The sequence below is a fragment of the Protomyctophum parallelum genome (genome assembly GCF_964188405.1).
Source record: "Protomyctophum parallelum genome assembly, chromosome: 2".
Classification (NCBI taxonomy): Eukaryota; Metazoa; Chordata; class Actinopteri; order Myctophiformes; family Myctophidae; genus Protomyctophum; species Protomyctophum parallelum.
This window is the reverse complement of record NC_139699.1, coordinates 51,569,808-51,590,866: the sequence shown is the minus strand read 5'-3', so window position 1 is coordinate 51,590,866 and position 21,059 is coordinate 51,569,808. Positions and strand designations below refer to the sequence as shown.

General features: G+C 42.1%; 1 protein-coding gene across 1 annotated transcript in view; it reads right to left on the bottom strand.

Moving 5' to 3' along the window:
• Positions 1-1,950: 1,950 nt before the first annotated feature.
• The window catches only part of dna2 (DNA replication helicase/nuclease 2), a gene marked incomplete at its 3' end in the record, with an annotated part of 32,381 nt that continues 13,272 nt past the window's right edge, over positions 1,951-21,059 (bottom strand). The window contains exons 9-25 of the mRNA XM_083759343.1: positions 20,194-20,434; positions 19,402-19,519; positions 18,791-18,947; positions 17,870-18,064; positions 16,493-16,732; positions 15,029-15,142; positions 14,455-14,564; positions 13,597-13,706; positions 12,224-12,352; positions 11,524-11,616; positions 10,790-10,983; positions 10,544-10,633; positions 6,564-6,777; positions 4,244-4,333; positions 3,125-3,310; positions 2,110-2,296; positions 1,951-1,964 (exon numbers count right to left, since the gene is read on the bottom strand). Of these exons, the coding sequence (XP_083615469.1) occupies positions 1,951-1,964; positions 2,110-2,296; positions 3,125-3,310; positions 4,244-4,333; positions 6,564-6,777; positions 10,544-10,633; positions 10,790-10,983; positions 11,524-11,616; positions 12,224-12,352; positions 13,597-13,706; positions 14,455-14,564; positions 15,029-15,142; positions 16,493-16,732; positions 17,870-18,064; positions 18,791-18,947; positions 19,402-19,519; positions 20,194-20,434 (2,482 nt within the window). The remainder of the gene's footprint in view (positions 1,965-2,109; positions 2,297-3,124; positions 3,311-4,243; positions 4,334-6,563; positions 6,778-10,543; positions 10,634-10,789; positions 10,984-11,523; positions 11,617-12,223; positions 12,353-13,596; positions 13,707-14,454; positions 14,565-15,028; positions 15,143-16,492; positions 16,733-17,869; positions 18,065-18,790; positions 18,948-19,401; positions 19,520-20,193; positions 20,435-21,059) is intronic.

The window sequence follows — 21,059 nt, the reverse complement described above, 5'->3', positions numbered from 1 at the left end:
GTGTCCCGTGCCTGCACCGGTGTGTAACTACTACAAATGTTACCAAATCGATTTGGTTCCATTTGTACACTCAGTTATGGGGATCCTTGAAATGAAAAAGTTTGAAAACCACTGCACACTAAATGGAACAGAGCCTTAATTAGTATCATCAGTAACAACCCATTCTGGGCGGGAACCCATTTTGGTGTTTTACCCCTTCAGGCCGGGAACCCATTTTGGGGTTCTGTACAGTATTCAAAAATGTAAAACAGTTGATGCTATATAAATATTTGAAGTTTTTTAGAAAACTTAGGTCAGGATTTAGAGGCATTTTTAGAATCGGCCTCAGGCCTAAATGGGTTAAGTAAGTAAGGGGCCCGGAAGTAGGAAATTATTCTTTGTGCATAGAGCCTATTGTAGTTCCAAATTCAGGTATTTTATTTTTCAACCCTGAATGAAGATTCATTTTAATGTGACATGTTTTCTTACATGCATTAATCACTTTAAAACTGGCTCTTATTTTCAGCATGTCATTACAGGTAAAAAATTAAATCAGGCTTTGGTTGACACTTTTTTGCCAGCCTCTAGTTTCTTTTTAATGAAAGGACACATCCACCCACCCATCAGTTGACGGGTAATAGAAATGTCAACCTGGGTGAACAAATGTTTATATTGGTAAATGCAGTCTCTGTTGTAAATTGCCTCTGTGGCAGGACGACACCGTGAATTTATACACAGTAACTTTTGACATCAAATCTGACGCCAGATACTGTATGTCTCACCCTGCAGGCCTGCAGTGACATTCTTCAGTCTGGAGACATCACACAAAAAGATAGAAATTGATAATAAAACAAACGTCAAACAAATTTGCTTGCTAAATGACCATGGAGGAAAAAAAGAGAAACCCTTGTCACAGTAAATATTTTACTCACGTTTAATGTGCAAAAACATCTTAAAATGTTAACAGCCAATTAACATGTGGTTGATGTTACTAGTGTCAACATATAGCCGCAAGTTTCCTTTCCACCTCTACGTGTGTGTAGTGTACCTTGGTCACTTGGTGAGATGTGCTGGTCTATCTGTTCCATGATAAAGCAAGAGACATTTACTATCCACTCTCACTTTGTTGTATAACGGAAGCAGTTCAATTCGGCTTTATTATCTTAGATTAGCTAGTAAAACAAGTCCCAAAAGAAGTTAACTTACCTACTGCTACTTCAAAAATTGGAATAGTTCAAGTATGAGGACAGATTCTAAATAAATAAAATGGGATGGAACAGTGATAACTTCAAGAAAGAGATGTGATCTGAGCACGGAAAAAAGTTAAAGAGGAGAGGGCGGATATAAAATCAGGGTACTTTATTAAATCCACCTTCTCTTCTTTTTTAACTTTTGAGTGCTTGGATCGCCCCTCTTTTTCTGCTATATAGTCCCTTTGATCCTTGAAGCGCCAACCATACACCTTTTTAACTTTTGTACCTCCACTGAGCACCTAGTTGATTTCTTGTGTGTTGCACAATGTTTTGGCTGCTGTGCTGTCAGGAAACATAGAAACACCATGGTGAGTAGAGCCTCCTGTGTAAAAACACCATGATGAGTAGAGCCTCCTGTGATCACAAGTGCATGCAGGGCAGGGCCTCATGGGCGGCTGGAGGGAGCAGGGTTACGTGAGGTCAGGGTTCAGGAAAATACCACAGTAGTTGCACAATGAAAATGCACACAAAGGCAAAGAGTTTTCACTCAAAGGCTGAACACATGGCATGGATTAGACATTGTGCTGACCGAAACTAAGAACGTGTTTCAGATTTCACAGTTACAAACCCTGAAAGACGAGAAAAGTCTGAGAACAGTCGACAGCGAAGTAGGCTACTGTATTTAGAAAAAAAACTGTGGAAAAATATTGGAAAATATTCATTTGGTTGGCCCACTTGTAGCATTTACATGAAATCTGGCAATTATCTGTCAAGTGGTTTACAAGATTAGCCCTGAAGAGCACACAAGACACACTCACAGACAAACCTCTAGTCTCTTCTAGATGCCTCCTACTGAGCCATGCCATGCCATAAAAATCTGTAATATTAAAAGGACATCATATTTTCCTTTTTTTTTTAGGAATTTGATTAGCAATACTGTTCAGTAACGGTAACAATAAGCCATATGAAAAGGATATCATGTCCTCTTGTTGCAGGTGATTCAGTAGTTTCTCCAGCGGTGCGTAGCGTCGTAGTGTTAGAGCTGAGCCCACCATCAGCAGCTTGTGTTTAGCCCTGGTGACCGCTACATTCAGACGGCGCCAGTCTTTTAGCAACTCACCCAACTATGGATGTAGGGAGAGGAGAGAGAGACAGAGAGTGATGAAGTTTGATGATCATATTTTAACAATAATAAAAAATCAGACCCGTCTGAAGTGAGTGGTGCTGTACTGTACTTGTGCTGTACTGTACTGTACTGTACTGGCTCTCCTCCCTGGCCTGTGTGTGTGTGTCTGTGCTAGGCTGTACAACAGTGAGACTTCACTTGGTGGTGAAAATATGCTATTTCCGTGCTCGGACCCAGGGACACAGCCAGGGACCCAGGGACACAATACAAACACACATAGCATAGCTGTCTATAGGAATTGTACGCAGTTAAAGATCTATAAGGGTACCTTTGGTTACCCACTCTCTCCATCATTTAGCTGGGATAACCACTGAGATAAGACAGAAGGAGAGAGATGTAGACCGGGACACAATAATAATAATATGTACGTGTCCCTCCTCTGTGGGACACAATAATAATAATATGTACGTGTCCCTCCTCTGTGGGACCCAATAATAATAATATGTACGTGTCCCTCCTCTGTGGGACCCAATAATAATAATATGTACGTGTCCCTCCTCTGTGGGACACAATAATAATAATAATATGTACGTGTCCCTCCTCTGTAGGACACTATAATAATAATATGTACGTGTCCCTCCTCTGTGGGACACAATAATAATAATATGTACGTGTCCCTCCTCTGTGGGACACCATAATAATAATATGTACGGTGTCCCTCCTCTGTGGGACACCATAATAATAATATGTACGTGTCCCTCCTCTGTGGGACACAGTAATAATACGTACGTGTCCCTCCTCTGTGGGACACAATATTATTACGTACGTTTCCCTCCTCTGTGGTACTCCTGACAAAGGACAACACGATGACGCTCTTGTCACGCCCTTGGTATCTGTCCACCGTATTAACCTCCACAGCACTGAACTCCGACGACTGCAGCAAGGCTGAGATAGTCTTCAGCTGCTGCCTGTAGGGGGCGATGACGCCAATATCACTGGCCTTGCAACCTGCCTAAAAGAAAGAAATAAGAACAATGAGAGATGTTAGTGTAAGATAAGCTACTCGGTTCAGAGGCTAGATGGCCCGCTTTGTAGCAGGCAGCTGGCAAACGCAGAGATTACGTTTCAGGTTCTTCTCTTGGTGATTATTCTATCAAGCAAGCGTAACACCCCAAATACAAATTCTTGATGTGAAAAAGGACAGATGGAAGATGGGATACTGAAATGCATTCCAGTTGTTGCCTGTAGTGGCTCATATTTATGGACTTACCGGTACACTTTAAATATATTAACATTACTAGCATTAAGCAGAGCTTGTAAAAATACAAGGAAAGTGATTTTCTCATTTGATACCATTTCAATAGAGGTGCTCCGATCAGGTTTTTTGGCGATGAGGTTTTTCTCACGATCAGCCTATACCGATACTGATTTTGTGCGTAAGGGGAAAATATGAATATTCCCCAAATTATTATTTGTCAAAAAACACATCAAAACTTTTCCCGTGTGGGGGAAGGGGAGAATGTTTAGGCCTGTCACAAAGACGCAAAATTATTTTATACAATATATCTGATTGACTTTTATACCACTTAAATGGTTTAAAAGATCGGTTTCACCAGATCGGGTAAATTGCCGATCATCGATCGAGTCATTTGGAGTGAAAATCGGCCAATCGATCGGAGCAACTCTACATTTCAACATACAGTACATTACTAATGTACTATTATCACATCATAGCCAGCCTAAACACAGTATAGTAGATGCTGTAGTATGTATCAAGGCATATTATAACATCTCATGAATGCATTTAAATTGTTCTATATTGTCCCTCGTTTCACAGCTTGACGTTGTCTTCCTATGTGTACAAAATGGTACATGACATCAGAACATTCAGATGCAAGTGTCAAAGATATAAGTAAACGTAGTGTGTGCGCATGCGTCGGCATACCTTTATCAGCAGTGTCAGTAGTGTGTGTATCAGGGCAGCCTCAATGTGGTTGCTGACGCCTCGCTGCTCCACTGTCTCCAACGCAGGCACCTACAGTACAGAGAAACTAGTTACCTTGCCCTGCACGCATGAATAAATAACGTCTGACGTCATTTACGCATCCTACCTGGGTTGCGGTTTTTTCTTCCCTTTCCATTAGACTTTTTCTTTTATATCGTATCAAAAAAGTAATGTGTTCCAAAAATAAACAAATGATCCCGGCGGTTTGACTCATATGGATATGAAAAATTAACGGATGGCGAGAAAATGCTAATGTCACTGCCGCTGAATTAGTAAATGTTTCGCCAGAAGCATCATTCAAATATGAGTGACTTGACTATCGTAAACAATACAGAGCCACGTCCCTGACAATATCGCGGTGACAGTTTGTCTGTCTTCCGCGACCCAGGGAATGAACGAGTGACGTCAGGACTATTGTAATTGGACTATTGTAATTGGTTGTGTGTGTGTGTGTGTGTGTGTATGTGTGTGTGTGTGTGTGTGAGAGAGTTTTAATTAAACTTGGTGGAAATTATCAGTAGGCTTCCCCAAAGACAATAGCGTGTGGGTCAAAATAGGCTAATGGTCAAAGTCACTATTAAGATCAACATCAAAATCAGATAATCGGCGACATGCCTATCTGGGAACCCATCTGCAAAAAAAGGAAAAACTGCGCCCTCTGCAGTCTCTTTCCTTGAGCTCGGAATCTGTTTTTTTTAACCTATTTTTGAAATTGAACTTGACAAAGTTCAAAACTCACGTCTGATCGGGAGCTGTCGTACGCTTTGTCCTCACCCGTTTTTCTGTCGTAGAACAGCGGAGCAGCATTGTTTGACCAGCTGAGAGGCTGTCACAGGCATCTAAACATATATGTAGGCTATTCACTCCTAAAATGTTATTTATATATAACTGTATAGGGATGCATATGGGCTACATGTAAAAAGTTAAGGAATACATCAACGATGTGTCTTTGTGTCATATGAAATTAGTAGGAGATAATATCGCGCAATTAAAAACAATGTTGCAAGTTAGATGCTTAAGCCATTTAAACAGTGTTTTGCATGAGCGCATACGTGCGAGGATTTGGGCTGTCTGTGCTGAAATATTTCCATGACGGAGAGTCCCAATTAACGTGGGTAGCCTATATGGCTACTGTAGCCTAATCTACAGCAGGCCGATGTCTTTCTGGAGTTACGGTATGTGTAGCCTGACCTAAGCAGAGACATTTCTGGTCTAGAGGGGCGGGTCGCGCCTCAGAAATGCGCGCACCCTGATTGGATCTCATCGATCTGTCCGTCACCCCCGGCCCCTCCTCTCCCCCCTAGTGCAGCGCTACGTCACATCATTTAGAGCGACGCCCACCCGGAAGGGTTGACTCCCACTTTTAGACTGGTTCAGCCCACGGCTTTTTCCAGGCATGAGTGGTTGCTCCTTTCCCTGGTTGGACGTAGCACGTGGAAGGATCACAGAACAAATGTCTTCGTCAGACTGTCTGTCTGCCAGTGGGCCACAGAATTACCTCCACTTTTCACATTATATATTTTCTGAAACATATAACTTAAATTTTTATAATGAAATCAACAGGGTTATGATCAGGCTGAAACTCATATTTGGAGTGATACATCACAGATACAGTCTGTGATAGAAGAGTAACGCATAGACATGGATTCAAGCAAAATAAAATGTCACGACTGAAAAATGTGTTAGGCCTGCAAATCTGCGAATAAAATAAATTATGATGTTTTTCGTAGCCAAGCCATACAGCCAACCAGAGAATAAATCACAGATTAAGGCTTTAACCTTTGCTTTTATATAATATCCGAGGGTTATCATTTGGGTTTTCTGGGAGATTGATCACTAATTTAAATCACTTCACATACGCTTTCATCTTAAAAGAACTAATGAGCAAAAATCTACAAGCAAGCGACACGTAAGCTTGATATAGTCAGGGAATATTATCAGAATAATGTCAAATGGGAATACATTTCTTACCAAGAATTTCCTTGATCAATGTGTTTGTAAAGGTGTCTACTAACATATCCCACATTGGTTTCTATTCAACCACCCTAGGGGAATTTTTGACAGCTGTTGAAAGTTGGGGTACCATCAGCAACCAATATAAGGCAAAATGTTCTAAATTTCATTATGCTTCAAGTAGCATGTGACATGTAAAAGTCAAACTAGGGGGTTTTCAAAAATTCTGAATCCTTTCCAAGCATTAGTTTTGTGCACACACACAGGAGGTGCCCTTCAAAAGTAAAAAAGAAATGAATCAACCCACCTGTGAGGTATCCAGGAAGCACACAGGGTTGCTGGGCAACAGGGCTGACTGTATCCAGGCTAAGTCATGCTGTGGGCGTGTCTTAGCGAGGGAGCTGAGCTGTGATTGGACTGAAACCAGGAAGGGCAAGGAGAGCAAAGCAGCGGCCGTCCTTTCAGATCCACACTCCAGACGACCGTTGTACATCATATGGTTACTGAGAGACATTATCTGACTGGAGAGAGACAGCGATGCACACACATACATTGTGTGAAAAACATGTTTATTTTTTTCTTCTTTTTTTTCTCCAAGGGGGGGCTGTTCAATACATGAGGGTCTGGGAGTGAATTAGCCCTTCGCTAAGCCCCACCCACTCCACTCTGCAATGGCAAGCTGCCCTTCTCACCCATTGAGATGCATGTTAATGATGAGATGTCTCAATATAAATATCATTTATCATAAATGTATCATTTATGAGTTCAATGCTATCATTTCAGTAGCAAGAGCTTCAAAATGTCTTTGAAATCTTGTCAACAAGGCCTGCAATAGACAATAGACAAAATGTGCATGACATTATTTAAATAAACTAGAAACACAAGGAATTAGAGGGAGAAACAGTATCCAACTCAATCAACTTTAATGACCGTCAGACAGGAGTTTATGTAACGCACGGTAAGACTACGCTGATACTGATTAGTAACTAGTAAGTATTATTGCCATCACCTGGCTGGATTAGTCATGTAACTTCCCCACGTTAAGCTAAGGTGTTGAAAGCTTGCCATCCTTAGCAACGGTTGCTAAACTATTTGGATTGGCATTGAACAATCGCTTTTGGGGTGGGGTTTAGTGAAGGGCTAATTTAGTTGATCCAGAAAGCAAAGTACTACTGTTTGTTTGAGGGACGTTATTCTTCTGTACCTACGTCTATGACCTGTATCTGTAACTTTTACTGCTGTGCCGTCTCTGGTCCCTGTCTCTAGATCCTAAACCCTGCCAGACCCCATGCTGAATAGTGACTAGCTAGTCTCTAGCTCCTAAACCCTGCCAGACCCCATGCTGAATAGTGACTAGCTAGTCTCTAGCTCCTAAACCCTGCCAGGCCCAATGCTGAATAGTGACTAGCTACAGTCTCTAGCTCCTAAACCCTGCCAGACCCCATGCTGAATAGTGACTAGCTACAGTCTCTAGCTCCTAAACCCTGCCAGACCCCATGCTGAATAGTGACTAGCTACAGTCTCTCTGAATTCAATCATTCAATTATGACACAAAAAGGAATTGTATCAGTACATTTAACTCATCGATTGCGCAAAACGCTCTAAAGCGTTTTATTAATCTCGAGCGCCGTCTGCGCATCACGCTCTAAAGCGTTTTATTGGTGTTTTTACTGTATACTGTACATCAACTTCTCTGACGCCCGGACAACACATAATGTAACACCGATCATCTCCAGAAAGATCCGCTATGAGATCCGGGAGTTTAAAGCCCCCCACCTCCTGAAAAGAGGCCTGGTCTAACCACATTCCAGGCATGCCGTATCCATTACGACGTACTGGGGAGGCGGCATCGCCGTCCTGCACACGGCATAGACCAACGCAGATCAGGGGATCTAAAATGGAGCTACCCATTTTCTAGTGTGTGTGAAATTTGTGAATACACTCGATTACCCTTCCCCTCCTGTTTCTACATGGTTTCTCCCGAGGCATCTCTCCATCGCATTACAGTTTCTTCCCCCCCCCCCCCACTCATTCACACAGATCCACTCGACACAGCCCTCTCTAATTCTTTCCAACGACAACTCACCGGTCTGCCGCCTCATTCTCGGAAATATAAACCCGTATATAAACCAAGAATAATCTCCAACGGTCGATCGCCATTTCACGCACACGGACAGGTATACGCGAAACGAATGACGTATTCTCGAAGGACCGCCATAGGAGAAGCAGTATACATCTGACCAACTGTCTTTTTTTCGCCGTCGCGTCAGCCATGTTTGGACAAAGAAGCAGTATACTAGGCTAGCAGATATCACACCGTGGAACCCCCCCCACACTGCGAGTTGCGATCGATCGTTTTGCAGTTTGCAATGCTACTCTCATTCTCGGAAAAAAGATTCTCGGCAGTTGATCACCATAATCGCCATAGCGCCTTCGCCAGCCAATTGCAGTGATAAGGCGTCTGGGACGTAATCGACCCGTTTGTAATGGATAACTAATACAATCCTAAGCTGCGGAAGCCATCGTGTTGTCTGTCATTTTGTCGAAATCACAGCCAGCCGGGCTACGCTTATCGCTCCTGTGGTTCATGTCCAGACATGTCGTGGAACCCCCCCCCCCCACTGCGAGTTGAGTCGCTCCTGTGGTTCATGTCCAGACATGTCAACCTCTCAAGTCACTGTTATGCTATCAAACGATCTGTTGATTTTGTTTACTGAGACAATGATCACATATGTGCATAGAATCATCATCATCATGACGTTATCATGACAGGCAGATATAAACATAAATAAATTATCATATACATACTACACACTGAATGAAAGCCCTAAATGTCTAATTTTAGGAGGAAAACAAATAAAATACACATATCCCATATACTGTTTGTCAATACTAGACTATTGAATCCATTTCATTTATAAAATTCTCTTTTTCAGAGAGAACTTTAGCCCATTCTGACCTGAGATCAGATTCATACGAGGTTTCCACTGGACACACACTGGTCTGATTAGAGAAAGCATGGACCTATAGAACTATTATTCACAAAATAAGGCATATAGCGACATGTACATACTATATACCGTATGAAACAGAAGACTCTCTGCTTTCATAAGAAAAAAACTAATACTGTAATAATAATAAAAATCACACCCATGTGAAGTGAGCAGTGCAATGTTGTGAAGTGAGCAGTGCAACATTGCACTGCTCACTTCACAGGGGTGTGATTTTCATTATTATTACAGTAGAAGTATTTTTCTTATGAAAGCAGAGAGTCTTCTGTTTCATACGGTATATAGTATGTATAGGCCTTATTTTGTGAATATTTAGTTGTCAGTTCCTTGTCTTGTCTAAAATACTCTGAGGATTTCAGAAAATGCATGGACCTGAAGAACCATTATTCACAAAATAAGGCCTATAGCGACATGTACATACTATATACCGTATGAAACAGAAGACTCTCTGCTTTCATAAGAAAAATACTTCTACTGTAATAATAATAAAAATCACACCCATGTGAAGTGAGCAGTGCAATGTTGTGCAACATTGCACTGCTCACTTCACAGGGGTGTGATTTGTATTATTATTACAGTAGAAGTATTTTTCTTATGAAAGCAGAGAGTCTTCCGTTTCATACGGTATATAGTATGTACATGTCGCTATAGGCCTTATTTTGTGAATAATGGTTCTTCAGGTCCATGCATTTTCTGAAATCCTCTCTGGTGGGCGCAAGCTGCATTCAACAGCCAATTACTGACAAACTATACATGGGACCATGTGTATTTGTTTTCCTCCTAAAAGTAGACATTCAGGGCTTTCATTCAGTGTGTAGTATGTATATGATATTATTTGTGTTCATTTTTATATCTGTCTGTCAATGTCTGTCAACTTCAACCTTCCATATCTCTGCTGTTTTTTCAAAAGAGCAGCGTGCAGTGAAAAGCAGGTTTTAGAAAAAGGTCAATATCTCCAGAATGGAAGATGGTAGAATCATATATTTTTTTTTAAATTGAAGTGGACTAGTTTGGCTTCCTTTTGATTTATGCAATGTGCGATGTGCTATAAGAGGCCCCTCGCTGTGGGCCCCTAAAAAGTTAAAAAGTCCAATGTTAATCGCTTAGCAGAAGCAATCCTGAGTAGAATTTCAACAGTTAGCAATCAATGTGTTAAGAGAGATTTAAAAATCACTCGTGACTTGTTTTGGAATTAATTGCTCCAAGTGCTAGAAATAGTTTTATGTATTAGTTCCCACACTGTGTACATGGACTTGCAGTATATGTTAATGTATACCTGTTCATCCTATACTGTACATTGAGTTGGACCACTGCGTCACTGTAGAGCTCTAGGCGCTTAAACAGGCTCTCATCCATCCCCAGAGACCTAGCGAGACAGAAGTATTATATACAGTAAACAAACAGATGCAACACACACACACACACACACACACACACACACACACACACACACACACACACACACACACACACACACACACACACACACACACACACACACACACACACACACTCGCTCTACCTGGCTTCCTGGTTTTGTACAATAGGAGGTAGCTGCTGGTGATCTCCCACCAGTACAAATCTCTTGGCATAGAACAGTGGTGCCAGGCAGATAGGTTGGCTGATCTGTGAGGCCTCGTCGATGATGCAGAAATCAAAGCGGCGACGCGAGAAGATGGGGTGTTTGGTGCCCATACAGGTGGTGGCCACCACAAGCTAGAGAAAGAGTTTAATGACAGATAGAGAGAGAGGCGAATCATTTGCAGGAAGAATTAACTGTTATGGTTTATTATACGCCAACATTTACTGGGGGTTACGGCTTAAATTCACTGGAGGGTGCAGCTGGATCTTCTTGTTATGGAATAATTTAATATATTATGTAAGTTGCTTTCAACCAGTGGTCCGGGGACCACCAGTGGTCCTTCGGGGGATTTCAGGTGGTTCCCAGCTAAATGACGGAAGGTTGGTAACCAAATGGACCCTTATAGATCTTTAACTCTTGTGAGTAAAATTAAACCAAATTAATTTTGCTAACATCAATACAGCATAGAATTGTGGACAACGCTAACAAAATATCGAGGCTAAATCTCATCAAATGGTGGTCCGTGGCTCAAATGCCGAATAAATAATGGACCTCGACATGAAAAGGGTTGAAAACCACTGTATTATGTGATAAAATAATATTCTATAAAAAGCATATTATGCTTTTATAGTGGGTAAAATTAAGTGACCATGATGCAGCCCACATCTCCTCACCTCCTTGTTATAAAGCAGCTCCAGCTCTGACAGATTTTGAACAGCATCCTTCCTCCCTCTCTCCTCTGTATAGGGCAATATGTCTGGATGGACCTGGACATACGTACAGAGACGTACAGAGTGGAGAGAAAGACAAAGAGAAAAGAATGAGCTGATGACTAGTTATAACTTTGAAAAAAAAGGGAAAAAAAAAGGTATTGACAAATAATCTTCAATAATGAATGAAGTAAAAAAGGAAATGCATCTTAGGTTGCCTAGTTAACGTTACTTAGACAAGATTTGTCCAAAGGTTTACGTTGATTAAAAAAATGCATATATCTGTATGTGTCTATTTTATGTGTTGTTATTTCATTTACCGTTTTGTTGCTGTAGTTTATCATGTTTTTTTTTACAGTGTTCTGTAAAGCACTTTACGACTATGTGTGGAAATGTGCTATATAAATGAATTATCTTATCATTACATGAATAGAAATCTAGAATGGCAGCATCAAATGACAACAAGTGTTGCTGGGCTCACTGCATGGTCTTAAGGGATATCCTAACCACTTGGCTAATTGTGTCGCCCACGAAGCAAAGAATCTAACGATCATGTATCCAATGTTACTTGATGTAATGAGACAGTACTAAATGGCCATATTTCATTTTTTTTTAAAGGTAACTTTCAAACAAGACAGAGCCTCAAAGTCTGAGTATGGTATACCTTCTGACCCCGTCCAAGACGCAGGAAGCCCACACGATGACGTTTGAGCTTCAACAGGATGTTGTCAACAGCAGAGTGTGTGTAGCTGGTCAGCAAGACACTGAAGCCACAGGCGTGTAGGATACGAACCTGAGAGGAATACACAATCAGCAAGAGAGTGCTAAATGATAGATTGTGCATTTATATAGCTCTTTTATCCAAAGCGCTTTACATAGATTGTTCATTACATTCACACACTGAGGGTGGAGGAAACCATGCCATGCACCAACCTGCACATCTGGAGCAATTAGGGGTTCAGAGCCTTGCTCAAGGACACTTAACTATAACAATAACCTCACAGCCATTCTACCGGCCACTCTACCCCTGAGCCACTGCCGCCCCATAATAAGAGGGGGGTTGTGAGTAGGGTTGGGATTCGGAACCGGGTCCGTTTCAGACCCGGTTCCGACATTGCGGATCGTTTTTTTATTAACGGTTCCCCAAACGGTTCTCATCAGTCGTCATTTAGCTCCGCTGTGTCTGTGCATGTTACTAGGGTGACTTCACCCCACCTACATGAGTGAGTGGGATCGGGGAGGATACCACTGTTCTGTGCATTCAGCGACCGGTCACTGCCGCGGAGCTTGTGTGGTTAACAGAGAGGGAAATGACTGAGGCTGAGCACGCAAAGTGCAATAAATGCGATGAGTTCCCTGCAAAGGTTGTTGCAACGTGCACCACCAGTTGCACGTCCACATTGAGGAAACATCTCAAAATCAATATACCTGCCTACACGAGTCCACGACTCACAAGATTAATCTAGGTACATCGTGTTTGAGAGCCTGCGGAAAGCCACCACTCCCCGCAGTTCCACCACAGCCGGCGGGGGACGAGGATGATGCAGGACTGGTTGACATGAATAAAAATTAAATTAAATAAAAATCAATTTGTCTGCACTTATTTTTTTACAACTTATAAGCAACTCAACTGCTTTTGATTTGGCTCTAAATTAATCGCGCAACTGTTGAGAGCCCAGCCAGGTGCATATATACCTCCATAGATCAATAATTTAATTTGTGTTTATTATGTACTTGGTTAGGTTAGTTAGTTATAATATAAGCTTAATGTATGTCAGAAACAAGGGGGGGGGGGAATAATATTACGATCCGTTAAGGGAACCGTTAGGAACCGTTAAGAGGGATCCGGTAAGGATCCGGAACCGTTAAAATCCTAACGAATCCCAACCCTAGTTGTGAGGTGATAGATATTGCCCACATATTTTATGCCAGTCCGCCCGGGAACAGACCAGCAGTCTATTTTGTGACCTTTCCTGAGTGAGTATTCTTCATTTTCTTTTCCCATCAGCTGTTTGTCCTTGGGAGATTATTCCTCACCAGGGTGCAGATGGTTGTGGTTTTTCCTGTGCCAGGCATGCCAACAATCAGTGTGTAGTCTTTAGACAGTAGCACCTTCTTCATAGCCTGTTTCTGGGGCTTGTTGAGACCTAGTCACACACACACATGCACGCACACACAAACAAAATGAGGAGGAAAAAAAGACAACAGTCAGTCAACAGAGGTGCAGTGATATTAACAAGACAGAATGTGATCCAAGCTAAAAACATTTTCTTCACTGCCTTTTCTTTCAGAATTCTGATACATACATGGTACATTTTAAGGTGTGTACTTTTGGTTTCAATGGAGAACACTACCCCCATACTAGATTTTGAATACCTATTTATGCCTTATGTAAAGCACTTTGAATGAAGGAAATGTACTGGGTCACTGGATCTTAGGGCAATATTAATGCTCTCGGTTTCTCACTGTTAAACACATGGCAATTGTTTAGGTGCTCTGCAAATCCTCTCTCTTGGCTACATCTGCGCCAGGGTAGTGCAGAGTTTTGCCTCCCTAGGGTAGTGCATTGTTTTTTCCTTCCAAACTGGCCCAAAAAAGGGGTGCAGCACCTTAAATAAAAGCATAGGAACACTAAACGGCTTACAAACATGAAATATATTATTATTGCATGTTTGCAAGCCTTTTGTGAGCTGTAGTGTGGAGTTTATTCGGAAACGGGACACTAGGTGGTGAAATTTGGAGATTGACTTACAACCCTCTCTACCCTCTGTAGACAAAACAAACTACAATAGCGCATACAAGAAAAGAGAATATACGCTATATTAGTGAACAGAGTATAAAGACAATGATGATCTTTGCCCTGCTTTGGTACATGACAGTAGAGTGCTAACTAACCCTTGAGCATGTTGGCGATGGTGTCTTTGGCGTCTGTGGGCAGAACATCGCTGAGTCTAGAGATGAACTCTGGAGCACGGAGGTCAATGATCAGCTCCCTCAGACGATTACTGGATATACAGTTCCAAAACAGAAGCAAAAATATAGATGATTACTGGATATACAGTCTCAAAACAGATGATTACTGCTTATACGGTTTCAAACAAAGATCAATCAATTGCTACTACTACCACATATTACCATGTTTTCCTCTTCTAATTGAAGGCACCTTTTTGCCCTCATTGGACAATATACGGTGATGTCACAATATGTGAACTATACCAAACTCATAATTCCCCAGTATTGCATCTCATAATGCTGTATATACTTTACCATCATAGCTAATTAACACATAATGCTGTATATATTTTAACATCATAGCTAACTACTGCAAAATACTGTATACTTTATCATAGCTAATGAACTCATACTACGGTATATAGCTTCTCATCATATCATCCTGTGTACCATTATGTTTTGCTAGCATATAATATTGTAAATGTTACGGCTTGTTATCATTTAAGAATTGACATACCTGTCCTGACTGTCTTCCATCAGTCTGGAGAGATTAGTGAGGTGAGTACTGAGGCCAATCACTCCCTCATCAAGGTCCAACCGAAATAAAACACCACTGTACTTAGACAAGTCTCTGCAACACACATTAAGACAGGGCTGCTATATTTCAGAAAATGTCAAGAGTGAGACTCTAGTGTCTTAATGTGTTCGACGCCGTCCGAAGGGCGGTGGCGAAAAAAAATGGCTTTTTTAATGTCGATTTGGCCCGTTTTAACGTTGATATTTAACCTTAACACTGATGTCTTCACCTCCATGCCAGCTGCTCTCCCTGCACTGACAGCCTCCTCATGCTTAAAGTAGAAATGAAAAAGATATCTATCTATCTATCTATCTATCTATGCTCCTCAGACCCAGCCAGCCAGCCAGCAAGCCACACACATAGTACTCAGACCCAGCCAGCCAGCCAGCCAGCCACACACAGTGCTCAGACCCAGCCAGCCAGCACGCCACACACATAGTGCTCAGACCCAGCCAGCCAGCAAGCCACACACATAGTGCTCAGACCCAGCCAGCCAGCAAGCCACACACATAGTGCTCAGACCCAGCCAGCCACACACATAGCTCCGTAAGGGAGTGGTTGCACCACTCAAAACATCTTCAAAAAACTGAAGAGGCTACTGGAGATTGGAGAACCTGATTTGGACATGATCTGATGCAGGACAATGTCACTATGACAGAAAGAGAAGATGGGTCTGGCCACATTCATTCACCCCATAATCTCAGTGGAAATTGGGGAATATGTCAGAAAACTGGAATGTGGGAAATTCCTTATTTTTACATTTTCTTAGTTCAAACACATCTGTGCCTGTGGGCTCTCTCTCTCTATGAACAGAAACAAGTCGCGATGCGGCCCCTCCCCCTTCACTTCACACACACACACACACACACACACAACTTTGTCCCTATAATGTGCATGGGCTATGGCACCGTTCCACTTTCTCATATCACGCAAGAGACGCCACACACCAGTATAGAAGAGAGATAGTCACAGGTCACTTACTCACTTGTTGTAACTTGTGGGGGCTATATTGTCTTCCATGAAAAATATTTCTAAGCGATGTTAAACTCCGCATGGCTCATTTCCATGCGTCACACAGTCAGGGACCCTGCTGACGATTTGGTCCACTGTTTAACCTCCTGCATATATCAGCGCTGCATGCAGATCGGCTATTTTACCGTTTACATGAGCGTGCGTTATTATTATGCGGCGGAGCCGCAGAGAAAATTGTTATTTATCATTATAATGCGTGTGAAATGGCATGTGTGGCGTGGTGCGTGGTAAAGGGTTAAATTGCGTGACTGTCACACTCAAAGGGTGAGACATGGCAGCTCTGGTTAAGACAATATAAAAATGTAATAACAGCCATTTTCGGAAAGTGTATTTGATAAACCAGTGTCTGTGTGAGTGTGTGTTCATACTCACTTATCCAGAGTGCAGCTGATGGAGGTTCCGCTGACTGCACACAGGTATCCTGATGCCACGGCGATCAGACGACCCTCCTGGTCGCTGACGACAACGCGGTCCCCCTCGGCAAAACCACTGTTGACCCCCTGCTGTGAGGCTGTGGCCCGTCGCTGGAAGTGATGGAGGAAAACCTCTGGTGACTGAACCATGACTGGGCCCAAGAGCTCCAGGTTCCCAGCACAGCCCCCACTCTTCTCCCTGGCAAAAAAGTACCAGATAGAACCATAGATCAGCCAATGTCCAACTGTATTGCTTTAGTGAGCCTCGTTTGCCTAGTTAACAACGCCACACATTGCAAACTGACAATTTGCTGAAAACCGAGTTATACTTCATATTTTGGTAGAAGAAAATCAAAAAGTAACTGACACTGAAAATGTATTGCAAACTCAGAGTATTCTATTAATTACACTAATTATGTGCAGTACATACTACATTGACATTTTGAGATGAATCATTTTGATGATGAATAGTGATCAGGTCTGAACCTTGAATTGGCGTTAGGAACCCGTTGCGACCGCATGCCCTTGCTGACATCGACCCCAGGCAGGGTTCCAACCTACAACCTTCCGCATGAATTTCATGAAAGGCATATGCTCTAAACAGTATTCTAGGGCAGCCCCCATGTGAAAACAGCTAACTACCCTCTATTGCCACCCAGTGGCAGTTAACTAAGAAAAAAACGAGAAAAATCTTTGAATATCTGTATATTCTTTATTGGACATTTTTAACTCAAATCTTTGCTTTTGGTGTCCCTGGAACAACATATTTTGAGATTGGGTCGTCGGCCAAATACATATAATTTGGGGGGTCCTTGACATGAAAACGTTTGAGCCACTGATATAGTATGTTTTTTTTTTTCATAAAACAGTATTAGAAGACATTTGTAGAATCGGCCTCAGGCCTAAATAGGTTAATTGCTCACAGTAAAAACAAAGATAGTCAGTGCAGTGCAACAGTTCGGCTCACAACACAACTCCAGTAGTGTTCATATTCAGAATCAAGCATTCATCCAGGTTGAATGCTTGATTCTGATTGGTCAATCACTGAATTCAGCGGTGTGTTATTTCCTCATAACAGACCGCTGTCTATTCAAAGACTCAGAGCACCTGGCTGCGCTGCTTGGATTTTATGCTGTATCCAACATTTACAACTAAACGTTGTTTAATGTATGCATTACGTAGCCGTGTAATAAGCAGGATAATGAATGGCTAGATGGTCATTGTTGATCGCAATGAATAAATCAACCCGTCTGATTTATTTATCAACAATAACCACCACCTAGCCATTCATTATCCCTTGCATGTTATCATGCGACTGTGTGATCCGGGCTCTGACCTCTCCTCAGCAGTCTGCAGCCACACGTGCTTGCGGCCATTCTTGTTCTCCATGGTAACGGTCTCTAGGCAGCAGAGCAGCAGCCAAAAAGAGAAGTAGTTCAGGTGCAGCGGGGTCAGGTGACCCGTCTCTTGAAGCACAAAGTCACGCACGAAATCTGACGAGAGGTTGTCTGGAGATCCGCCGTTCACCACCCTGAGAGGTCATTTAAATGAATGTTGTCATTTAGTTTCTCATGCCAATGACTGGTAAAGATAGATAAATGGATATTAATCCCCAAGGAACTTTGTTCTGTTCCAACAGCTCCAGTTGCCATACATTCATACAGATTCGTCAGTAAAAAAGAAAATAGCATGATGAATATATAATAAACATTATATCAGCACAAATAGAATGCAGTGAAAAACTATAAGTTAAAAGATGTTTAAAATCTTAAGTAAAAGAAAACCCACAATGTATATAAATTAGCTGGCCAACCCACTCCCACCTCCTCTCCCGCCCAGTAAAGGCCCATTCCATTGTCAAATGTGGTTTGAGGGTTTTTAATGTTTTGGGAAGACGCCGGAGCAGCTCGGACAATTTAAGCCTTTTTTAGGTGTCATTTCTTGTTATACTAGCACCTAAATAAAAGGCTAAAATTGTCTGAGCTGCTCCAGCTTCTTCTCCTTCTTATTATATTTCTTTGTACCAAGTCAAGCTCTGTAGTTTAGCTCATGTTAGAAGGCATCACCGGCATGCACCATTCTTTGGAAATCGCTGTCATATACAGTATTTCATTCCTAAACTTGCATTGACACAGGCAGATAGGTCAAGTAGAACATGTGTGGTTCTCCTTTAAGTCCAATTTAATTTAAGCTTTTTTTGTTTTTAACACTGTTCTATGACTAAGTATCAATTAGGCTTCAGGTTCTCATGGTGTACCTCTCATATAAAGCACAGTTTCTCCTCTGAGGGCACCAAAGGCAGGTCTGTCTGTCTGTCAGGATGTCAGGGAGTCTAGTCAGACGGCTGTGCTCTGGTCCCTTCTCCACAGTGTTGCCTAGGTGATGGGCCATCATGTTCCTCAGCTTCAACAACTCTGATGATGTAAACACAGACGGTTCGATGTAAACAGAGGTTTGGTAGATGGATTGATGTAAACAGGTTTGGTAGATGGATTGATGTAAACAGAGGTTTGGTAGATGGATAGATGGAAACAGAGGTTTGGTAGATGGATAGATGGAAACAGAGAGGTTTGGTAGATGGATAGATAGAGGAAGAAGAATACAAAATCTATGGATGACAGCATTAAAGCCATTATTTTGGCTTTATAAGTTTGAGATATTATTATTATTATCCAATTAAATTAAACTATAGAAAAGTGAGAAGTCATAGTTGATTTTGGTGACCTACATTTAAACCCTCAAATATTTAAATGCTGTTTATAATATAACAGCATTAGCCTTTTGTATGAAACGCATGTATGTGTATGTATGTGGGATTTAGAGGGAGTGAATTTAGCTAGTAGCTACTACAGTACGTGTGTACTATACCTCTGCGGTCCATATGGCTTGCTACTACCGGGTGCACGTTGCCAGTCTTAAGATACAGCAGGAAGCCAGCCTCAGCGGATATGTTTCTCTCCATGCCCATCAAAGTGTACAGGATCACCTACATGCACACAAAGACAGCATTAGCAGAGAAATGTGGATGTTTATAAAGTCAGCTCTAGCCTCTCTACACTCAAGTGTACAAAATAAGTACCTAATGTGAACAAAATATATAAATATCTATCTGTACTTTCTGGAGACAGAACTATAAATTGCTGATGGAAAGATCAGATGACAATGTTGACGATGTATGTTACGTCTGTATGCTTATTCATGTCAAATAATGTATGATGTCTTTAGATATCTAAAGTTTCTGTGTCTGAGAGTAGTGGTGTCAAATATAATCATTTCAGCAATGCATCGTGTTTCGGCCGTGCACGATTCTGCATCGATGCAGGAAAGTAACAATCGATTATAGCCTAAATAAATATAATATACAATTACAATACAATTGTAATACTGTATGTATATGATATTATTTATAATATAATTATAAATAAAATACACTGCTTGTATTGACTGAAAGATTAGCCCATGTTGTGCAGCAATATAGAAAAGTGTGAAGCATCATAATGCATCATAGAATTTAATTGTTACCTGGTGAATCATAATTGAATTGAATCGTGAGGGCAGTGCCAATGCACAGCTAAGAAAATGTATCCAGTTAATTTAACTTGTATAAGTGTAAGGATGCGGACACGTTTGGGTGTATTTTTCCTGTGTACCACTACCTACCTGACTACGGTGCTCTATAGAGTTGGTCTCTTTCCCAGTTTTCAGCTCTAGGGCCATGGTCCTATTCTGGGCTATACCTCTGCCTGGTCTCTGGAGTCGAACTCGCGCCGTCAAGTCTATCTTCCCCTTCAGGCCGAACCGTGGTGACCACACGTTCTCCTCGATGTCCGCCAATTCAGTCACCGTCACCGACACAGTCGAGTTGTCCTTCCCCCGGCTTGGAGCTTCTCCGCTGCTAGGACTGGAAGATGTGGAAGGAAGGACCGATTACAGGAATTACCTCAATCAGCTGGTCTGTAGCTTCATCCTGGCCAGACCAGCAGGCTCAGAAGGTTGAAGAACAGTGTCCCTCAAGGCTCTGCCCTCTCACCAATGTTGTTTAACATCTACATTCATGACCTACCGGATACAACATCTATCTATGCGGCTATGCGGCTACGCTAGCCCTGGCAAGAAAAGCCCAGAAGTATGACTGGCACATACTGCACAAAGCCACAACAACACCGGCACCACCATGCAGGCTCAAGTCTCGCCATCCTTACAAGGCGAGATGCTACAGTCGATTCCTGTAGCATCAGTACTTGTCCAGAGACGCTTGGCTGGCAGCATCCTGGAAACAGTCGTGGGAGACGGCCGGGGCCTCCCGGATCCAACGATACATCCGGGACCCAGCCGGTGGCGTAAAAGGAGAAGACATGCCACGCCATCTATGGACCTCGCTGAACCGTCTGCGCTGTGGCGTGGGACGCTTCAAGTCATCTATGAAGAAGTGGGGCTAATCGGACAGTGCGCCATGCAACTGTGGCGAGCCTGAACAGACTGCCGAGCACATAATCACAGGTTGCCCCCTATATACAGCCCACCCT